At 39.2% G+C, this 18,248-nt stretch overlaps 2 protein-coding genes across 3 annotated transcripts; one reads left to right on the forward strand and one right to left on the reverse strand.

Moving 5' to 3' along the window:
• Window positions 1-687: 687 nt before the first annotated feature.
• Window positions 688-12,038, forward strand: tardbpb (TAR DNA binding protein b). Of its 2 annotated transcripts, none has more exons than XM_057847014.1 (5): window positions 688-1,387; window positions 3,843-4,006; window positions 4,149-4,289; window positions 4,394-4,564; window positions 8,137-12,038. In XM_057847014.1, exons 1-5 carry the CDS (start codon window positions 1,147-1,149, stop codon window positions 8,623-8,625), a joined length of 1,206 nt encoding a protein of 401 aa, XP_057702997.1. In that variant the 5' UTR covers window positions 688-1,146; the 3' UTR covers window positions 8,626-12,038. The 2 variants fall into 2 exon arrangements, with proteins under 2 accessions (XP_057702997.1, XP_057702996.1); XM_057847013.1 differs by having other exon boundaries at window positions 689-1,387; window positions 4,149-4,298; window positions 8,137-12,037.
• A 154-nt stretch (window positions 12,039-12,192) lies between these two features.
• On the reverse strand, window positions 12,193-18,238 carry cenps (centromere protein S). Its single transcript, XM_057847025.1, has 5 exons — window positions 18,079-18,238; window positions 17,888-18,011; window positions 13,093-13,126; window positions 12,946-13,012; window positions 12,193-12,844 (listed from the first exon to the last, which is right to left on the reverse strand). Exons 1-5 carry the CDS (start codon window positions 18,106-18,108, stop codon window positions 12,746-12,748), a joined length of 354 nt encoding a protein of 117 aa, XP_057703008.1. The 5' UTR covers window positions 18,109-18,238; the 3' UTR covers window positions 12,193-12,745.
• Between the last annotated feature and the right edge of the window lie 10 nt (window positions 18,239-18,248).

Here is an 18,248-nt window from a genome sequence, read left to right on the forward strand (position 1 = left end):
TCGTTTTTTTTTTTTTTGCATTAATATAGATATTTGGCATGAAAAATTTATTTGAAGAAGCACAGTGGAATACTTAAGGAACTTGTGAAGCACACATTTACACTCTTCAATGATGTCATGCTTTTGGAATGTGGGAAAATCCATTTGCGCAATGAGCCCTTAAGATTTGAATAAAAATATTTGCTGAGGGCAAATTAAAGTCCTTTTGACATTAAGCTCTCTAGTCTAGGGGATAATATGCAAACTCCAAACATAAAATCAAGCTAAAATTTAGACGGAAATGACATATGGACTCTAGATTTATAATATTAAACGCTTATCTGTTGTGGAAGCAACGCTAAACAAAAAGAATTTTGTACGATAGCTGTCAAAAGACTTTTTACTGTACACATACAACGCAATTTGGTTATTGTTGTTTACATACAATATAGGTGGTCGGCCATCTTGATATTCTATCCAAGAGTCGTGCTGTGTGGACAGTACCAATTTAGTACTCAAAACGGGGGTTATACAATGGTAAAAACAGAACTATATAACTAACACACAACAAATATATTTTCCTCAGTGGCAAAACATTTCAAATGACGTGCGTGTTGAGAGGTTTAAAGGGTCACAGTGGAATTTGGAGATGAAACATTTGTACTTTACCTTTATAAAAATACACCAGTCCGTTTTTGATGACGCACTTCCTGCTTCTCTTAGGTAATCCTGTTTCAACGAGCCATACATGGCGGGGTGGCTGTCGTTCCTCGTGTAGCAAACAACAAAAACATTCTTTTAGGTCGTGTTTTTTGATGAGACGACATTTTATCATAACGGAATTGCAGTCGGGAAGTGTAGACACGAAAATTATTTTGCTTTTGTGCGAGTTTTCATGGATGTTAATGCCGCTTTCGCGGTACTTTAAGTGCGTTGTTGACACTAGACACTGTTAAAACGAACAAAGGACCGAGACGCATGCGTAACTCGATTTTGTTGTTCTGTCGTTTTGGTTTATTTTTAAGATTCACTGTTGGTCGGAAATAATACAATAGTTTGCTTTTATTTTATATTTTTTTAAAAAGATAAGTTTTATAGACTCATCCAGTGCAAGTAGCCACAATAGCCGTCGTAACAGTAGCTCCCACCCGTCGTAACTCCGGACAAATGGCCGAGGTATACGTTCGCGTGGCTGAGGAGGAAAATGAGGAGCCCATGGAGATCCCGTCGGAGGACGACGGTACTGTTCTGCTGTCGACGGTGTCGGCCCAGTTCCCTGGAGCGTGCGGCCTCCGGTTCAGGAGCCCCGTGTCCCAATGCATGCGCGGCGTGCGGATCGTCGAGGGAGTTCTACACGCCCCCGAGACTGGTTGGGGCAACATGGTTTACGTGGTCAACTATCCGAAAGGTAAACTATATGTTCGTGTAAATACGTTTGATCGTTTTTAAATATTTATACATTGAGTTGCTGTGATGTGACGTTTTTTTTTTTTTTTTATCAAAGGCAGCACATGAAACACTATATGTGGATGCCAGGTCTGAATTATAGTTGTATATTTTGTATATATTTATTATGAATGTATAAAATGTTTCATTACAAAATAAACAAATAGACTCTGGTTATCACCCACAGTAACACTAAAATTGATCCATTAAACAGCATAACAACATTTTAAAATAAAAAAACATAAATCCTAATCCTACACGATTTTTCTTATGCAAAGGATGACTATGTTCCTTATGAGTCAATTTTTTTATGTCTGCATGTGTTGCTTCACCGTGGGGTTTTGATTACAGTGGCATATATGGTAGCTTTGTGTATTCATCTATGGCATTTCAGGCTTCAAGAATTAGGACAGAAACCTTTTTATCTGCAGAACTGATGCATTTTGTGAACTTTGCTCTTAATCATTAGATTTTGCATTTGTTAGCGACTAATCCCAATTTAGCAGTGTCACTCATTGTATTCAACTAATAATTTATCCTATTTAATTTACTGTTTTTATTTCAGAGCCATCTAGTGGCCGTTCCTCACTATTGCTCATACAAGTACAGTGGTACCTCTGCATTTCCCTGGCACGGCCAGACTCTCCCTGTATTTTTCAAACACTGTGACAATAGTCTGGGACCCACCTCCTTAATGGCCTCTCGAGCCGAACGAAATCATCTGTACAATCAGATTCATTTATTTGCGTAACGTGTTCTTAATGAGCAACGTCACTCTTGCGCGTCTCCACAACAACACAGATGGCGAATGGGAGAGCCGAGAATATGTTCCAAACCGCGGTAAAATCTGTTTTAAATGGCCAAAAACACATCGACACTAGTCATTGACAACAGTCTGTCTCGCGCTAGCCATGTTAAATAAACCTCTCCGCTCGCGCCGCGCTAGTTTCTTGTCGCTTTACCAACGTCACGTCTGCCTGTCGCTGATTGGTCCACTCCGCTATCTGTTTGCTGTGGCTTGTTCCGCCCTGGAAATTTTATCCGCTGAATGGTGGCCAGACTCAATAGCTGGAACAGCGGTGAGTCTGATGTACCAGGCTACCTCTACGTACGAAGTAAATTTGTTCCAGGACCTTTTTTGTAAGTCAAAATGGTCGTATGTCGAGCAGGATTTTCCTATAAGGACACATCATAATTCCATTAATCCATTCCACAGCCCGAAACCAAATCCTTCACAAATACTTTTGGTACTATTACAAATGGCAATTACACATAGCAAAATCAATAAATTATAAATAAAATCGGAATAATAATATTTCCTGTAATAATGTAATGAATTGGGTTCTAATATGGTGGATGTGTTTTGCGTGCTGTACCTGAATGCATCGCTTGGCTGACTTGACAGAGTACGATAGGTGAGGTAGAGGTTTTACTTTCTCTTTTAATGTTCTGTTGTTGGCGTCAGCTGCGGCGGACAGTAGGCTTAATGTGGGGCGCAAGTTCTGAAGTAAATGATGAAAAACCTGACGAAGCTGGCGATTTCTTCGGCGATGTTATGTTACCACAATAATAATTCTCAACTTATAAAGACGAATCATCACCACGAGCACTGTTATTACTTATATTTTGATGTACGATTAATATATGGTGACAGCGGTGACGACGACGGTGATGGCGGTGGTAGTGATGGCCGTGGTGATGATGCGATGATGAGGATATTGGGAAGTGACTGCATTCTTATGAATTTTTGGATTGAAATGGGGGTGGGACCTAAAAAAAAGCTCGGTTTCTTCCCACTCCTTTTCGAGCTACACATGTATGTATTGTTATTATTTCTGTTATAATCATCATTACTGTTTTAATTTTTTTTCTCCATTCTTGTTGCTGTTTTCGTTGTTATTGCTCGAAATAAATCAATCAATGGAGGTCTGAGGAGGACCGTCGAGATAGTAGACATTCTACGGCCGTATTGTGGAGCTAGTTCACGGACGCGCACACCACGCTCATATCTTTCGATCATTTCCATCTTTATTTCGATTATAGGAGTCACCTTTTTCCTTCACCACCTGCACTAACCTTCTTGGAAACCATGTTGATTTCTTTCACAAGAAAATCCTCGGCTTCTGTCTTGCGGGAAAACAAACTGCGGCGCTGTCGTATTTCGACCATGTTGTCGGATGTAGAAACAAATGGAGTGTCAAATTTTACGTCGGATGTCGAAAAGATCGTGTGTCGAAGCGATCGTATGTCGAGGTACCACTGTATGAACTTTGCAATGGAGGATATTATGATTAGAGGAAGTTTACTGTTATTTTTATCATCATATATTTATATCACGAAAACTATACAACTAGATGACAAAATGCCAGCAGAGATTAACATGATGATAGCGAAACCAATGTCTCATATTCGTACAGATAACAAAAGGAAAATGGAAGAAATCGATGCTTCTTCAGCTGTAAAGATGAAGCGGAATGACATGAAGACGTCGGACCTTATCGTGCTGGGTCTTCCTTGGAAAACGACTGAGCAAGACCTGAAAGAATACTTCAGTACTTTTGGGGAAGTCATCATGGTGCAGGTATGGCTGCATGACTTCTTAGGTAAAGCATGCGTCACATTATTTATACAGCACTTTACAACCTTAGAAACGCTGCTCAATATGCATCCAATGAAGTAAAATCACCGATCAGTTGCCAGAGTGCTCTTTCTTCTATGGTCAGGTAAAACGAGACGGCAGGTCAGGAAACTCCAAAGGGTTTGGATTTGTGCGGTTCACGGAGTACGAATCCCAGGAAAAAGTCATTGCCCAGCGCCACATGATTGATGGCAGATGGTGTGACTGCAAGTTCCCCAACTCCAAGGTGAATATGGTAATGTCCTCGCAACCAAAACACTCCACCTGAACATTTTTAATGTTGTTAAGCACTTGTTTTCCCCTAACCCTGCGCTAATGTTGCATTGACAGCAAGGCCCGGACGAGCCAATGAGGAGCCGCAAAGTGTTTGTGGGGCGTTGCACAGAAGATATGACCACCGACGAGCTGAGGCAGTTCTTTATGCAGTACGGGGAAGTCACAGATGTCTTCATCCCCAAGCCGTTTCGTGCTTTCGCCTTTGTAACGTTTGCAGATGATCAGGTATTAATTTAAATCAGGACCTATAAATACTAGGGATGTCCCAATCAGATATTTTTCCATCTGGGTCCGAGTAACATGATTTTGGGGATCTGCCGATACATAGTCCCGATCTGAGACCTTGGAAATGTATTAAGGGGGGGAAAGATTGAAGCTATCCCAACATTATCAGTATAAGAAAGGGTTCTTAATGCAGCAGTTTCAAAGAAGCGAAGAAAAACAAATCTTAAACCCCCGCCCCCCAATCACAGGACATTTTCTGTTTGTTCTGCAAAGTTAGATTCAGTAGTGTAGGTATAAAAGTTTGGTATAACATACTGCACAATATATGTGTATATATAGTGCTTTAAAGCGATTAAAAAAATGAAATTGCATTTTTTCATAGTTAACTCGCTTTCATTTTTTGTGTGTGTGTGGGGGATTCCTTGATTTTTTTTAATTTTTTTTTTTCCCCTCCCCCGTCCCGGCTTCCATTTTCCCCAAAATAACTTCAAATAAAAAGGTGGCACGGGGGAAGAAAGGTTAGCATGTCTGCTCACAGTTCTGAGATCAAGGGTTCAAGCCCGGGTCCTGCAGCTCCACTTTTTTGCAACAATCTGTACTTTTATTTTATATACTTTACATCTGTATATACGTGTATACTAGGGCTGTCCCAAACGACTAATTTTCTCCCGATTAGTCAGCCGACTATTTTTACGATTAGTCGACTAATCTAATAATTAAAAAAAAAATATATATTTTTTTTTTTGTTTACTAATTTAGCAATGACATTTTTGTTGACGCTTATCAATTCACAAAAAACATATTGGAACACTTAAATTATTTATTAAAGTACAAATAAACACGTAAATAACAATAATAAATCACAAATAAACAATGAGTTCAAATGCTGATAGAATTAACTAGTGTAGCATCCCGATTGAAAAGATGGTCTCTTAAACTGATGGTTTACAACTTTTATTCCATCCTTGATGTAATCACACTGTAAGAGCTACGGTGCACACAAATAAAACAACACAATTAGAAAGTAATGAAAACTTTTCACCTTTTTCCTTTTAAAACTTATTTATATATCAATGAATTGCCTATATGAATTGCCTTTACCTTAATTTATTACCTTATCATTGACAATGTCTCCCTTGAGTGCAATCACTGTATAGACTGTATATACTTATGACCTTTTAACCTTATATAATTTTCTATACCATAAAATAAACCATGACATGAAATAAACCTTTCAGTTAGCATTAAGAACAATACTAATAGCACTTATAGGCCCATTGTCAATGAAACATTATTATTTAGTAAGGCGACAGCACCCTCTGGTGTACAAAAAATGAAAAAAAAAAATTTACAAACGGTGACGGCGCTTGAGGTGTTTATTCACGGCGGACGTGCAGCCATGCTTGGCATTGAAGAGGCAGGACAGACGAGTACCCTCCTTTGTTTCTTTGAAATAAGTCAATGTTTTGGACACTCTGGTGCGCTTTTTTGGCTTTGTGCCGCTTTTCCCGCTTGCATACAGAGCATCCGACATTCTGAACTTTCCGCGCATTCTTTTTTTTAACCCTTCATTAACCGTCGACGGGATGTTGTGCTCGTCGACGGATTTACGTCATCGATGACGTCGACTATGTCGACTAGTCGGGACAGCTCTAGTGTATACTTTTTTTTAAATCATTGGTTTAAATATTTATTAATTATCTAGAAAACTAGCATACAGAGAGCGCGCATTGGCTTGAATTCCAAACTACGGGGAAGGGCTATAATTTATCGCGCATTAAAAAATGGAATGGTCAAATAGGGTTTGCATTAACTGACAGCATACACACACATACTTGTTGGACAAAATGATGGACCCACCTAACATTTTTGCATCATAGTCATTGAACATTATTGTTAAAGAATGGCATGAGGAACATTCTAATGAAGTTGAGCATCTTGTATGGCCGGCACAATTCCCAGACCTTAACATTGTTGACCATTTATGGTCAGTTTTAGGGATTAAAATAAGACGTTGATTTCCACCGCCATTGTCTCAAAAAGAGCTAGAGGGTATTCTAACTGAAGAATGGCTTAAAATTCTTTTGGAAACAGTTCACAAGTTGTATGAATCAATACCTCAGAGAATTTATGCTGTTCCTGCTGCAAAAGGCAGACTTACACCATATTAAGTTATTTTTTTGTTGATTTTTAAGGTGTTTTCATTATTTTGTCCAATCCCTGTATATACTGTATCCTTGTACCTCTAGACTGCTTGTAGCCCTGAAGTCATTCACTGCCATTTACGGCTATAGACATCAAATCTATTTTAACCAGGGAGGCTGGCATTGAGTGATCATGTTTCACTGCCATTGGCGGTGATAGGCGTCCAATCTAGGGCTGTCCCAAACGGCTAATTTTCTCCCGATTAGTCAGCCGACTATTTTTACGATTAGTCGACTAATCTAATAATTTTAAAAAATGTTTTTTGTTTTTGTTTACTAATTTAGCAATGAAATTTTTGTTGACGCTTATCAATTCACAAAAAACATATTGGAACACCTAAATTATTTACTAAAGTACAAATAAACACGTAAATAACAATAATCACAAATAAACAATGACTTCAAATGCTGATAGAATTAACTAGTGTAGCATCCCGATTGAAAAGATGGTCTCTTAAACTGATGGTTTACAACTTTTATTCCATCCTTGATGTAATCACACTGTAAGAGCTACGGTGCACACAAATAAAACAACACAATTAGAAATTAACGAAAACTTTTCACCTTTTTCCTTTTAAACCTCATTTATATATCAATGAATTGCCTATATGAATTGCCTTTACCTTAATTTATTACCTTATCATTGACAATCTCTTCCTTGAGTGCAATCGCTGTATATACTGTATATATTTATGACCTTTTAACGTTATATAATTTTCTATACCATAAAATAAACAATAACATGAAATAAACCTTTCAGTTAGCAATACTAATAGCACTTATAGGCCCATTGTCAATGAAACATTATTATTTAGTAAAGCGACAGCACCCTCTGGTGTACAAAAAATGCAAAAAAATTTTTTTACAAACGTTGACGGCGCTTGAGGTGTTTATTCACGGCCGACGTGCAGCCAAGCTTGGCAGTGAAGAGACAGGACACAAGAGTGTACCCTCCTTTATTTCTTTGAAATAAGTCAATGTTTTGGACACTCTGGTGCGCTTTTTTGACTTTGTGCCGCTTTCCCCGCTTGCATACAGAGCATCCGACATTCTGAACTTTCCGCGCATATTTTTTTAACCCTTCATTAACCGTCGACGGGATGTTGTGCTCGTCGACGGATTTACGTCATCGATGACGTCGACTATGTCGACTAGTCGGGAGAGCTCTAGTCCAATCCATTTGAACGCTCACTGCCATCTCCCCAGCCAATGAGTTAGTACCTAAATATAAATTTTAAAACCCAATTTTTTTTTACCAGTTTCCGATCCTCTGAAAATGATGTGCTTCTGCCAGATTTGCATGTTTATGATGTGAAAAACGAAGTATTGTGCTTTTGTAATTGCTTCAAATTGTTTCCACCCCACTAGGTGGCTCAGTCTCTGTGTGGCGAAGACCTGATCATCAAAGGCGTGAGCGTCCATATCTCAAACGCGGAGCCCAAACACGGCAACAGGCAGTTTGACCGCACCACGCGTTTCGGCAACGGCTTCGGCGCCCAAGCGTTCGGAGCGAGCCGCGGCGGCATGGGGAGCAGCGCCAACAGTAACATGGCCAATTTCGGTTCCTTCAGCCTCAACCCCGCCATGATGGCGGCGGCGCAAGCGGCCCTGCAGAGCAGTTGGGGAATGATGGGCATGCTGGCCAGCCAGCAGTCATCCTCGTCAGGCAGCGGCACCGGCGGCGGCAGCTCCAGTCGGGACCAAAGTCAGTCGTTTAGCGGGGGCAACACCAACTACGGCGCCGGCTCGGCCAGCCTGGGCTGGGGCACGGGATCAAACTCCACCAGCGGTGGTAGTGGCTTTAGCTCAGGGTTTGGGTCCAGCATGGAGTCAAAGTCGTCTGGGTGGGGTATGTAAAAAACAAAAAAAGGAGTGTGCCGTGTGTGGTAAGTATTGTGAGAAAGAGTTGAGTCTTTTCACAAGTTTATTTCGGGTGTCTGCGTATTTGAACGACACTTTTTTCGGAAGATGTTTTTGTACAGTGGAGAGAGTAATTTTATTTAGAGCAGGGGGTGTCCAAACTGCAATTGACTGGGTGGATTGGCAGTTGTTCATGTTTCTGTACCATTTACCGGGATGGTTCCATTTGAGCTAGGAGATCCAAATGGATTAGACTTCTATCCCTGTCAGTGGCAGCCAATGAGTTAAAAACTAATTGTTTCGTGTCATCCTTCCGTAGAGATTTAAATAGAATGACAACACTACAAATGACATGTCAAAAACAGTTGCTCGAAGAATTTCTTTCAGTGCCATTGACAATGATAGACGTCCAATCATGTGGCTCTTAATACCTCTGCTGTGACTTGAAATTAGTTTATCACTAGTAGATGTTCAACGCTGCCGTCCTTCCCTGTTCAGATGGATTGGATGTCTATTGTCGTCAGTGGCAGCCAATGAGTTAAGCTTGCAAATGGTGATTTCTTAGACCTCAGATAATGGAGAAAATATGTAAATAAATACAAAACATGATATAAGCACACATTTTGTGATGCTGGTTGCACCCACATACATACAAGCGTGCAGGTGCATGTGATAATGTGTTAATGATTAACTTAAGGGTAGGTAATTTGAGATAATTGGCTGATCAAAAAAATCGATGGTTTTTCAATTTGTTAAAAGACTTGATAGAGTTGCCTTTCCATTTAATATGTTTAAAAGTTAAGCGTGTCTGGCCACTTCGGTTTTTGCTTGAGAAGAAGCGGTTTGGACACCCCCGTTTTATTGAGAAGTGGGTAAAGGGGTTTTACTAATTTCAACTGGATTCTCTAATGCATGCATTGTGATTTAAGATAAATGCATGTTTTTTTTTCATTCACCATTGTCAAGCTACATCATTTTTAAGCAATCCTGCATTGGGGAGAATCTGGTTGAAAGTTGAAATGTTTCAGTGAAGCTTTTATTTGCAGTCAAAAGTGGACAAACTCCTTCATTGAAGTCTCTTCTGCAGTTGATCTCTCTTCAGTTTCCCTGCGAGGAAGCTCCAATATGGCAGCATTGTCGCGGGGGCATAAGCGCTATCACTCTCCCTCTTCCCGCCTGTGTTAATGCTATGCCATCAAACAACGGCTTCACTCCGCATGTTCTGACGAGACGGTGGGTGTGTTTTCACTTTTTTTTTTTTTTTTTTAAATCCACTTATGATTGGAAAGAGAACTGCGCAAGTGGCCTATTTTGGATGCGGGGGGGACACTGATGAGTGCGGATGGCTTGAAGAGTGGAGCGGTTGGTGAGTGAGCGGACTGAGGACTGCTTGTGCGAACGAGCGCCCCCTCCCAAAAATGTGACTGATTTTCTATAAGTGTGTGAGTGGAAGCTGCAGATGCAACAAGCGCCTCCCAACCCTTAAACCTGGACATCCTTTTTTCTAGTATGTCGAGATTTTTTTCTCACCCCCTTTTAAAAATGCAAGGTTTTCCCTTTATTCATAATGTGTAGACATGATAATGTAGTGGAGTGATGTGTTCTTTGTAATGCTTCTTTAATCTGAATGCTGTATGATGCGTGTTGTTCTTTGTTCTCGGACTGATCTGTATGTCAGTGCGCAATTGATGTGGATGACGTTGACTGATGAAATGTAGGGGGCGGGGACACGTGTGATGTGAGAAAGTGGAATGTGTCCTAACGGTCCCCCCCCACCCCCTTTTATATAGGCTCTTGATGTTTGTGAGGTGTTTGGAAAAATGTCAAATGAAGGGAGTTGTCTAATAAAGTTCATTTGAATAGATTGATTAGTTGATGTTACTTGCGTGGGATTAAAAAAACTAATTCGATTCACACATCTAGGGGCTCCGCTGGTCGAGGTCTCCATTTGAACCCCGACTGAAGGACGAAGACAGAAGTTCCAACACTTTGTGTGTGGCCTTCTCAGACACGGGGTAGTACCTTTTGCTCACTTTCTTAGCTTAAGAGAGAGTGCTGCTTTTTCCTCTCTGCGTGTGTTGAGCGAGAAAGTTTTGGATTATACAGTAAAGAATGTTTGGATAAAAGGGTCTTTTGGTTGATTGGATGGTGGGTGCCTCGCAAATTTCACATCTGTGGAATGGTTAACTGGTGTTATGCTTTTGTAGAAAGCTTAAGTATTGCTACTTGACTAGCTTACATAGAGCTGGTGCCAATGCATTGGCTAATCGAATGGATTTACACTGCAGGTCTAAGTGGACAATTCTGATTTAATGTCAGGCTTTCCCCCAGTGCTTTATAAGCCTGGTGGGCTGCCAGGTTTCTCTTGAACCACCCCCACCATGCTAAAGCTACGCTACAAAAAACAAAAGGTATACATATTTTAACTGTATTTAAGTCACGTGGTGATTTTGTTGAAAGCACAACAGTGACATCTTACCTGTCCCAGCTCTCTATCGTGGCGCTAAATTGCATTGAATTTTTGTTATAAGTAGGGCTATCCCGATAGCGTATCTTTTCACCCAAGTCAGAGTCATCAGATTGAGAATCTCCCGATACAGAGTCCTGATCAGATAGTTTTTAAATTAACAAAAGTTCCAAACGTTAGTACTGCAATATTTACAGTACTTACGCTTTTTATGGGAGTGCTGCAGCATATAAAACCTACATAAATTTGTTTATTCTGGCAATGCCACTGTATTTCTGGATTATGTTGTTACTTTACAGCAAATTTTTAAAAATAAAAACCTAAACCTTTTCAGCCTATTTAGATATCCCTAAAAAATGGCCCGATTGGTCCAATTTCCAATCACATGAGGCGATCGGGGACATCCCTAGTTATAAGTTCAAGTTCAGGCCTTTTTTGTAATAATCTATGTTTAAGTATAAGTGCCTTACTGTATCATAACACATTAATCACTATTCTTGTCAACATTCCCAAAAGTATGTGGGACTGCCAGCGGGCCTTCCTACCACCAAGCTTTGCAAGTTTTCTGGCCATATTCTGAATACCTTTATCGGTTTTGTGTGTGCCCACTTTCATATACAAGGTGATTGAAAAAGAATGTGCCAAAATCATCATGCATTTATTCATTTTAAAATCATTGAAATAGACAATTATTTTAACTAATGATTTAATAACCTTACTTGTTAAAAAGACAATTCTTAACAAAAGTCATATCGGCTTGATGTTGTCCGTGCCGCTGGTGGTGGTCACATTGAGCACTTGTAAAGCATAAAATAAAATACTTGGATCCAGCTAGTTATTATTTTTATTTTTTACTATACTATATATATCAGGGGTCAGCAACCCTGGTCCTCGAGTGCCACTATCCAGCTTGTTACCCATATCTCCCTCCTTTAACACACCTGAATCAAATAATCATGATCGTTATCAGGCTCACGCAGAGCTTGCTGATGAGCTGATCTTTTGATTCAGGTGTGTCAAAGGAGGGAGACATGGAAAACAAGCTGGATAGTGGCACTCGAGGACCAGGGTTGCTGACCACTGATATATATGGTTTTGGCACATTTTTTTTTAATCACCCCGTATTTCAGGTGACAGAGAATACGGTTATATTTAGACTGAAAACATGGGCTAAAATGCAATTTCTTTATTTGTGACTTGAGGCTCACACCTCAGTTTATCAACAGTCGGGACAAATGTTTGGGGGAAATGTGTCATTTCACAATGAGGCAATGATTAAAAAGGGATGCCATGAATTAATTAACAAAATAGTTGTCCATTAATTGATCCACTTGTAAGTTGCTTACCAAATACATGGAACAATTACAATTCATGTGGCGACGAAGCAATTAAACTATTTAACACCCATAAAAAAGGAAAAGAAAAATATGTAAATTCAAAATACAGTCATTTACACTGGCAGTGATTCCACTTGACAGCCCCACTCCCCCCCACACACACAAAAAAAAAAGAGGAATTGTCCCTTGAACTATGCAGTGAAAATCCTGTCACAGTCACTACCCCTTTTTCAATTGAAATACAATTTGTCATAACTGATATGTGTAACAAAATGTTATGGTCAAGAGTGAGAACGGAAGACCTGCCTTTGTTTTATTGTCTGCTCTCGTCAGTGTCTTTGTTCTTCCTCTTCTTTTTCAACACCTTCTGCTCTTGTTCCACTTCTTCGCTTTTCCTCTGTATGTGCGTTGACTGAAATAAAAGGCAATAAAATAAGACATTTTATGTGTTGTAAAATGTGTATTATTTTAGTCTTGGCGCATTATTATAAATATCCAATGGAGAAAACTCACCAATGCAGTACTGCGACGGGCCAAAAGTTTGACATCATCTGCTGACACAGTGCATCTTTTTGCATGTCTGTAATTAAGATTTCAGCGGGTATTGAGGTTAACATAAAAACGACCGAGATTGCCAATTTATTTTGAAACCACGCTTACTTTGCAAACGCTTCCAAATCTTTCGCAAATAAATCTGCAAGACAACCAACAAAGAGTTTGGATCGTTACAACTATTGAAAAGTTCACTCAATCAAAACACTGCTTCTCCAAGCATAGCATATTTCAAGACTGACTAAAAAAATACAGTATATACACAAAGACAAAATGATAATAAAATTGAAAGTTTAATATTTTAGTTCATTACTTAGATAGTGAAGTAAAAACCGTACTTACTGAAACTATAAAACGTGCATATTTTCAAGTATTTTGCTTTTAAATAAACAACATTCTGACTAGTAATTTTAATGTAGATTAGATAAAGTGACCAGTTTTGTTGATTTAAAAAAAAGTGACGATAATGTGGCTATTTCATCCCTCTGCTCTTTAATTACAGGTGTTTTATCTAATTTCTATTTATTTTATTTAAATGGGCTATTATTTTATTATGTGTTTATATTTTACTAATGTGATGTAGTATTAATTTATATTGTATATTTTATGTTATATAACTTTATTTCCTATGTGAATATTAGTTCCTACTTGTTTTGTTGAGGTAGGAGAGTTTTGTATTGAACACGGGGCGGTATTGGTTATTATTATAGCAGAGAAGACAGCAGTAAATCAACAAAGACAAGTCAACTGTGCCCCGATCTACCACTCAAGAGATCTGATGGACTCAAAAGAGTAGGTTACGATTGCATATTAGTTTGAAAATCAACCGGATCCACCGTATTTTTACACGAGTGACTTCCGGCCCGATCCTAGCTACCGGTAGTAGTATTGACGCATGGCCGCGTCTTGCGTCAAATAATAAACTCTGCCGTTCTTTTCACGTGTGTCGCGTTGAGCCGCTTCTAGGACGCATCTAACACGCGGCCGCACTGCGACTGGTGTGCATTGCCTGATTGGCTAACGCCCATGTTTCACTGCGTTGTCGCGGCGGCCACGTTGTCGCGCCGTTGACGTTTCCGGGCTATACTGTCATACCGTGTTGGTCCTCATTATAGTAGAGAAGACTGAGTAAATATAATCTACACAAAGAAACTAACCCAATCGACTCACAGCCTCAAAAAGTAAGGGTTATATTACGTCAGAAACTCGTTCGGTACGCGTCCGTTCGGAACAGAGCACCACGTACCGAAGCGGTTCAATACTATTAGATGTACCGTTGCACCCTTAATACCTATGGTATTAGCTATTTTTTATGTCCCAAAAATACAGGGAGAAATCCCTCGCTTGCAGCTGCAAGGCTCAACCTTCCCCCACCGGTTGTTGCTCAGTGTCAGTGAGTCAGCTGTGCTACACGATGGCTGGAGGACGTGAAACCACTTAACCCTCCACCCCCATCAAAGAAAACGAAATCGCTGGTATGGGAATACTTCAGCTACAGAAAAGTTACAGATGACTGCGGCTTAGAGGAGGGCCAGTCGCCATGTAAAATGTGTTTGCGAAGGGTGGCTGCCGAGGAAGCAATACCTCCAATATGATTTCGCATTTATACATAAATTAAAGGTTAGTAAACATTAGAGGTGGGAATCTTGGGACACTTAACGATTCGATTACGATTCAGAGTCTACGATTTGATTATAAATCGATTATTGATACCCCCACCCAGCTATTAACTGCTTTTAATGTTTCGCACATTAGTTACAAAAAAATCCTCTCAGGCTTAAACTATTTCAGTATCAAGTTAACAGTTCAAAACAGAAGATAAAATACTCAAGTCCCCACTCTGTATTAGCAGCTTTAAACTACATTCAATTAGTTTATTGTTGTGAATGAACCGTTAAAGTTGTTAAAATTGATCCTGTTATTCCATAATTTCCCTCCTGTCTACTTTCGACATGTGAACGTTTTAAACCTGTTTCATCATTTTAAGATAGATTCAAGTCAATATTTTGCCGATTTAGGAATATTTCAGATAAAAAGTTAATTAAGTTCCCTCGGAAGGTTCGCTACAACAGCCTTCGAGAGGAGTCTTCTGCTTTAAGATGGCAGCTGTTTACTAAAGTCCGCGAGTCTGTCATTTCGCATTTAATTTTCTATACATGTGATATCTACCGTCATAGACTTCATAATGTATTGACGGGACACGGGGTTGATTCATAGGGGGCCTATTTTTGTCAAGTCTGACTGAGCGGAAACACCAAGAGATTTTCACGTTGAAAATTCTTGTGAATAAATGCTTAACTCCCTGAATTCTTTATAGATATGGACGTAAAACAGTCTCGATTCTTGGTTAAAAGAAAAAAAAAAAAAAACTGGCAGTTAGCATTTATTTTACGTAAATATTTCAACTGTGCTGCTAGTCTTTTTGCCACTGTGGAGCTGCCTTATCACAAAAATAACTTTTTATGTCAACATTCTTGGGAATAAATGCTTAAATCCTTGATTTCTTTTTAGTTATGGACGTAAAACAGTCTCAATTCTTCGTTAAAAGCAAAAAAAAAAAAAAAAAAAAAAAGGGCAGTTAGCATTTATTTTATGTAAATATGTCAAATGTGCTACTCGGCTTTTAAGCCACTGTGGCGCCACCTTATCACCACAAAGAGCTCTTTACTTTAAAATTCTTGTGAATAATTGTTTAAATCCCTGAATTCTTTATAGAAATTGACGTAAAACAGTCTCAAGTCTTGGTTTAAAGCAAAAAAACGGGCAGTTAGGATATTTTTTACGTAAATATTGCGAAGTATAACGCCAATGCTGTAGCGGTTAATTTCTCCAATTGATTTTTTTTCACAACGTTTCAAAATGCATGCATGGTACGAAAAATATAATTACCTTGAATCCTCGAACAAATCACTCCTGAGACAATCCTTCCTGTTTGTATGAGGTACAGCTTTTGTACTTTTTCAACCTAAACCTGGCGTCGTGTCGCTGCATGTGTTTGCGGAAAAACTAAGACCGACTGCGAATAACTTAATCGGAGTGTGGGACAGCCCCCTACGAAAAGGCGTGCCGCAGTATCTGGGAAATCTGCCACGTCAATATAATTATGGAGTCTATGCTACTGTATTATTATGTGGGCGTAGTTAGTAGCGTCTGTCGGCCGCAATCAGGCATTATCGGTTGTTTATCTACCGGCATGAGTTCAGCATGATGTTTACTCTCGGTCGATTTCCCATTGCGTCCCAAAGACCGCGCTGACTGTGTTTTAGTTCCACTTGGCATATTTCAATAATCGGAATTTGAATGTTTGGGAGTCGTTCTCGTATCTTCCATGGCTTAATCGCGAATAATCTAATAATCAGAAATTTCGCACACCTCGCGTAAACACTGTCATGAACATTTCCCACCAGCTACGAGAGTTAACTCCAGCGTGTTTAGTAGAGGTGTGCGAAATTTCCGATTCTTAGATTATTCGCGATTCGGCCGTGGAAGATTCGAGAACGATTCACAAATATCCAAATTCCGATTATTGAATTATACCAAGTAAAGCGGAAGTAAAACACAGTCAGCGCGGTCTTTGGGATGCAACGGGGAACGGACCGAGAGTAAATATCATGTTCAACTCATGCTGCTAGATTAAAAAAAACAATCATACCTGACTGTGGCCGACAGCCGCTACAAACAACGCCCAGTTGCTAGTTGCTACAAACATACGCCTACAGTAGATAGATATCAGATATATGTAGAACTAGATGCAATATGACGGATGACGTCGGTGTTAGAAGATGTATTATTGAACAGAGATGCGAAATGACAGACTTTCCGGCATAAGTAAACAGCCGCCATCTTAAAGCAGTAGACCTCTCTAGAAGAATCTGTTGTAGCGAACTTAATTATATTTTTATCTAAAATACTCCTAAATTGGCAGAATCTTGTCTTGAATCTATCTCTAAATGATGAAATAGTTTTAAAACTTTGACAAAAGTAGACAGAAGGGAGATTATGGAATAACGGGAGCAATTTTAACAACAGTTGATTCACAACATTAAATTAATTGAATGTAGTTTAAAGCTGCTGATTCAGAATGGGGACCGGAGTTTTTTTAATTTACTGTTATTTTTGTATATTTGTTTACTGTTATATGTTAACTTGATACTGAAATAGTAGTTTGGTTTAGCCTGAGAGGATTTTTGAACAATTTTGGAACTAATGTACAAAACAGTTTAAAAAATTTAAAAAAAATAAAAATAAAAAAAAGGGTGGGGGGTGCATCAATAATCGTTTTATAATTTAATCGGAGCCTCTGAATCGTAATCGAATCGTTAGGTGCCCAAAGATTCCCAGCTCTAGTGTTTAGTGTGTCTAGCGGTGGTAAAACATGTTTTTTCTCTCTGGCAACTGAGAAACAGTGTGTGTGTATCATGTAATCATGATAGAAGTCATTCGCACGTGCTTTTTAAGGAAAATAATTCAATCATTTTTGTTCTGATGGTAATAATGTTGAGCTGTAGGTTTACGCTCACCTTAATGACTGCATTTATTTTAATTTACAATATTTGTTATTTTTAAAATGTATTTCAACATTATACTTATGTTCCAATTTGCTAATATTTTTTGAAAAATAAAAATATTCAATGGAATTTTATTCATTTTTTTAAACCCAGATATCTCAAAGTAACACATTTTAGAGCAATACCGTGAAATCATACTGTCAGAATCTAATACCGACACATGTCTAAAAGCAAGAGATTATTTTTGGTCATTTAAAAAGAATAATTGCATGCCATTGTCGGCGACAGACGTACACGTTTAAACCAAGAAGACTGGCTTTGAATGATCATGTGTTAGTGCCATTGACGAAATGAGTTCATGAACAACGTTGCGTCGGGAAGTAGTCGGCACCCACCACATTGTCCGAAGGCTGTCTCTGCTATGGCAGCTACAACTTGTCGGCTGAACTTTCTGCGGTGTTCCTCGCCCATATTTTGACAAACTCGACCGACCGTGAAATGGACGGCCGCCTTTAGTCGCTGGAAACGCAAACGCTTGTTATTGACATTTTAAACACCGCAATTGGTAACATGAGTGTTCACCTACCTGACGTGTTTCGTCCTCGCTCGCTGACATTTTTGCGTTAAAACGACGTTTTTGGGTATATAGGGCTTCATATGGCCACCATTAGTGTACGACGTAAAGTTATGTTGATGAATTTCGCGGCAACATTCAATCAAGACAAAAACAGCAAACGACTCAAGAATTTCCTTTTA

The sequence above is a fragment of the Corythoichthys intestinalis genome, chromosome 9 (assembly GCF_030265065.1).
Source record: "Corythoichthys intestinalis isolate RoL2023-P3 chromosome 9, ASM3026506v1, whole genome shotgun sequence".
In the NCBI taxonomy this organism is placed as follows: Eukaryota; Metazoa; Chordata; class Actinopteri; order Syngnathiformes; family Syngnathidae; genus Corythoichthys; species Corythoichthys intestinalis.

Excerpts from the sequence above, each read along its gene's own strand:
- tardbpb (XM_057847013.1), top strand. The coding sequence starts at position 1,147 with ATGGCCGAGGTATACGTTCGCGTGGCTGAGGAGGAAAATGAGGAGCCC. Across the intron at positions 4,007-4,148 it reads GGGAAGTCATCATGGTGCAG|GTAAAACGAGACGGCAGGTC; the intron begins GTATGGCTGCAT and ends TTCTATGGTCAG. Across the intron at positions 4,299-4,393 it reads CCAACTCCAAGGTGAATATG|CAAGGCCCGGACGAGCCAAT; the intron begins GTAATGTCCTCG and ends TTGCATTGACAG.
- cenps (XM_057847025.1), bottom strand. The coding sequence starts at position 18,108 with ATGTCAGCGAGCGAGGACGAAACACGTCAG. Across the intron at positions 13,127-17,887 it reads GACAGCCTTCGGACAATGTG|ATTTATTTGCGAAAGATTTG; the intron begins GTGGGTGCCGAC and ends GTTGTCTTGCAG. Across the intron at positions 12,845-12,945 it reads CCCGTCGCAGTACTGCATTG|TCAACGCACATACAGAGGAA; the intron begins GTGAGTTTTCTC and ends CTTTTATTTCAG.